This window comes from Monoraphidium neglectum (assembly GCF_000611645.1).
Source record: "Monoraphidium neglectum strain SAG 48.87 unplaced genomic scaffold scaffold00462, whole genome shotgun sequence".
NCBI lineage: Eukaryota > Viridiplantae > Chlorophyta > Chlorophyceae > Sphaeropleales > Selenastraceae > Monoraphidium > Monoraphidium neglectum.
In genome coordinates, this window is record NW_014013166.1 from 4174 (window position 1) to 4916 (window position 743).

The following is a 743-nucleotide window of genomic DNA, read 5'->3' on the forward strand; positions in this document are numbered from 1 at the left end:
CCGCCGTAACAGGCGCGACGGGCAGCCCGCCCGGCGGCTGCGGCGCGCCGACGGCCGAGTCGGTGCTGCGGCTGGCGGAGCAGCTGGCAGCGCAGCTGCCGCAGGTGCAGGAGGCGCAGGCGGCCCGCGAGCGCGCGCTGGAGGCCGAGGCGTCGTCGCTGCGCGCCGCCCTTGAGCGCGAGCGCGCGCGCGCCGCCGCGGAGGCGTCGGAGCTGCGGCGACGCGCGGACGACGCCGAGCGGCGCGCGGGCGAGGAGCGCGCCGCGGCGGAGCGCGGGGCGGCGGAGCTGCGGGCCACGGCGGACAGGGCGCGGCACGAGGCGGCGGCGGCGCAGGTGGAGACCGGCAAGCACCTGGTCGCGCTGGAGAATGCGGCGGCGGAGGCGCGGCAGCTGCGGGCGCAGCTCGACATGGTGCGCCACCACGCAGGGGGCGGCGGCGGCGGCGACGGCGGCGGCGTGGCCCCGCAGCTGCTGGGCGGCGGCTACCCCTCGCAGGCGCCCGGCGGCGACGGCTCTGGCGCCGGCTACAGCAAGGCTGCTGCGCCGCCGGGGTTCCCGGTGCCCGCAGCGCAGCCCGGCGCGGCTGGCGGCGGCGAGGGGGGCGCGGGGCTGCCCTACTACTCCTCCCCGGCGTTCGGCAGCTTTGGCGGCAGCAGCCCCAGCCGGCACCCGGCCGCGCCGCAGCCTGGCGGGGCGCTCAGCCCGGCCGACTCGGTCGTGCCCGGCCCCGGCGGCAGCGGC

The 743-nt window shown here is 82.4% G+C and overlaps 1 protein-coding gene across 1 annotated transcript in view; it reads left to right on the forward strand.

The window, feature by feature from the left end:
* The window catches only part of MNEG_3616 (hypothetical protein), a gene marked incomplete at both ends in the record, with an annotated part of 8170 nt that overhangs the window by 2095 nt on the left and 5332 nt on the right, over positions 1-743 (forward strand). The window contains one exon of the mRNA XM_014047904.1: positions 13-716. Coding sequence (XP_013903358.1) covers positions 13-716 — 704 coding nt within the window. The remainder of the gene's footprint in view (positions 1-12; positions 717-743) is intronic.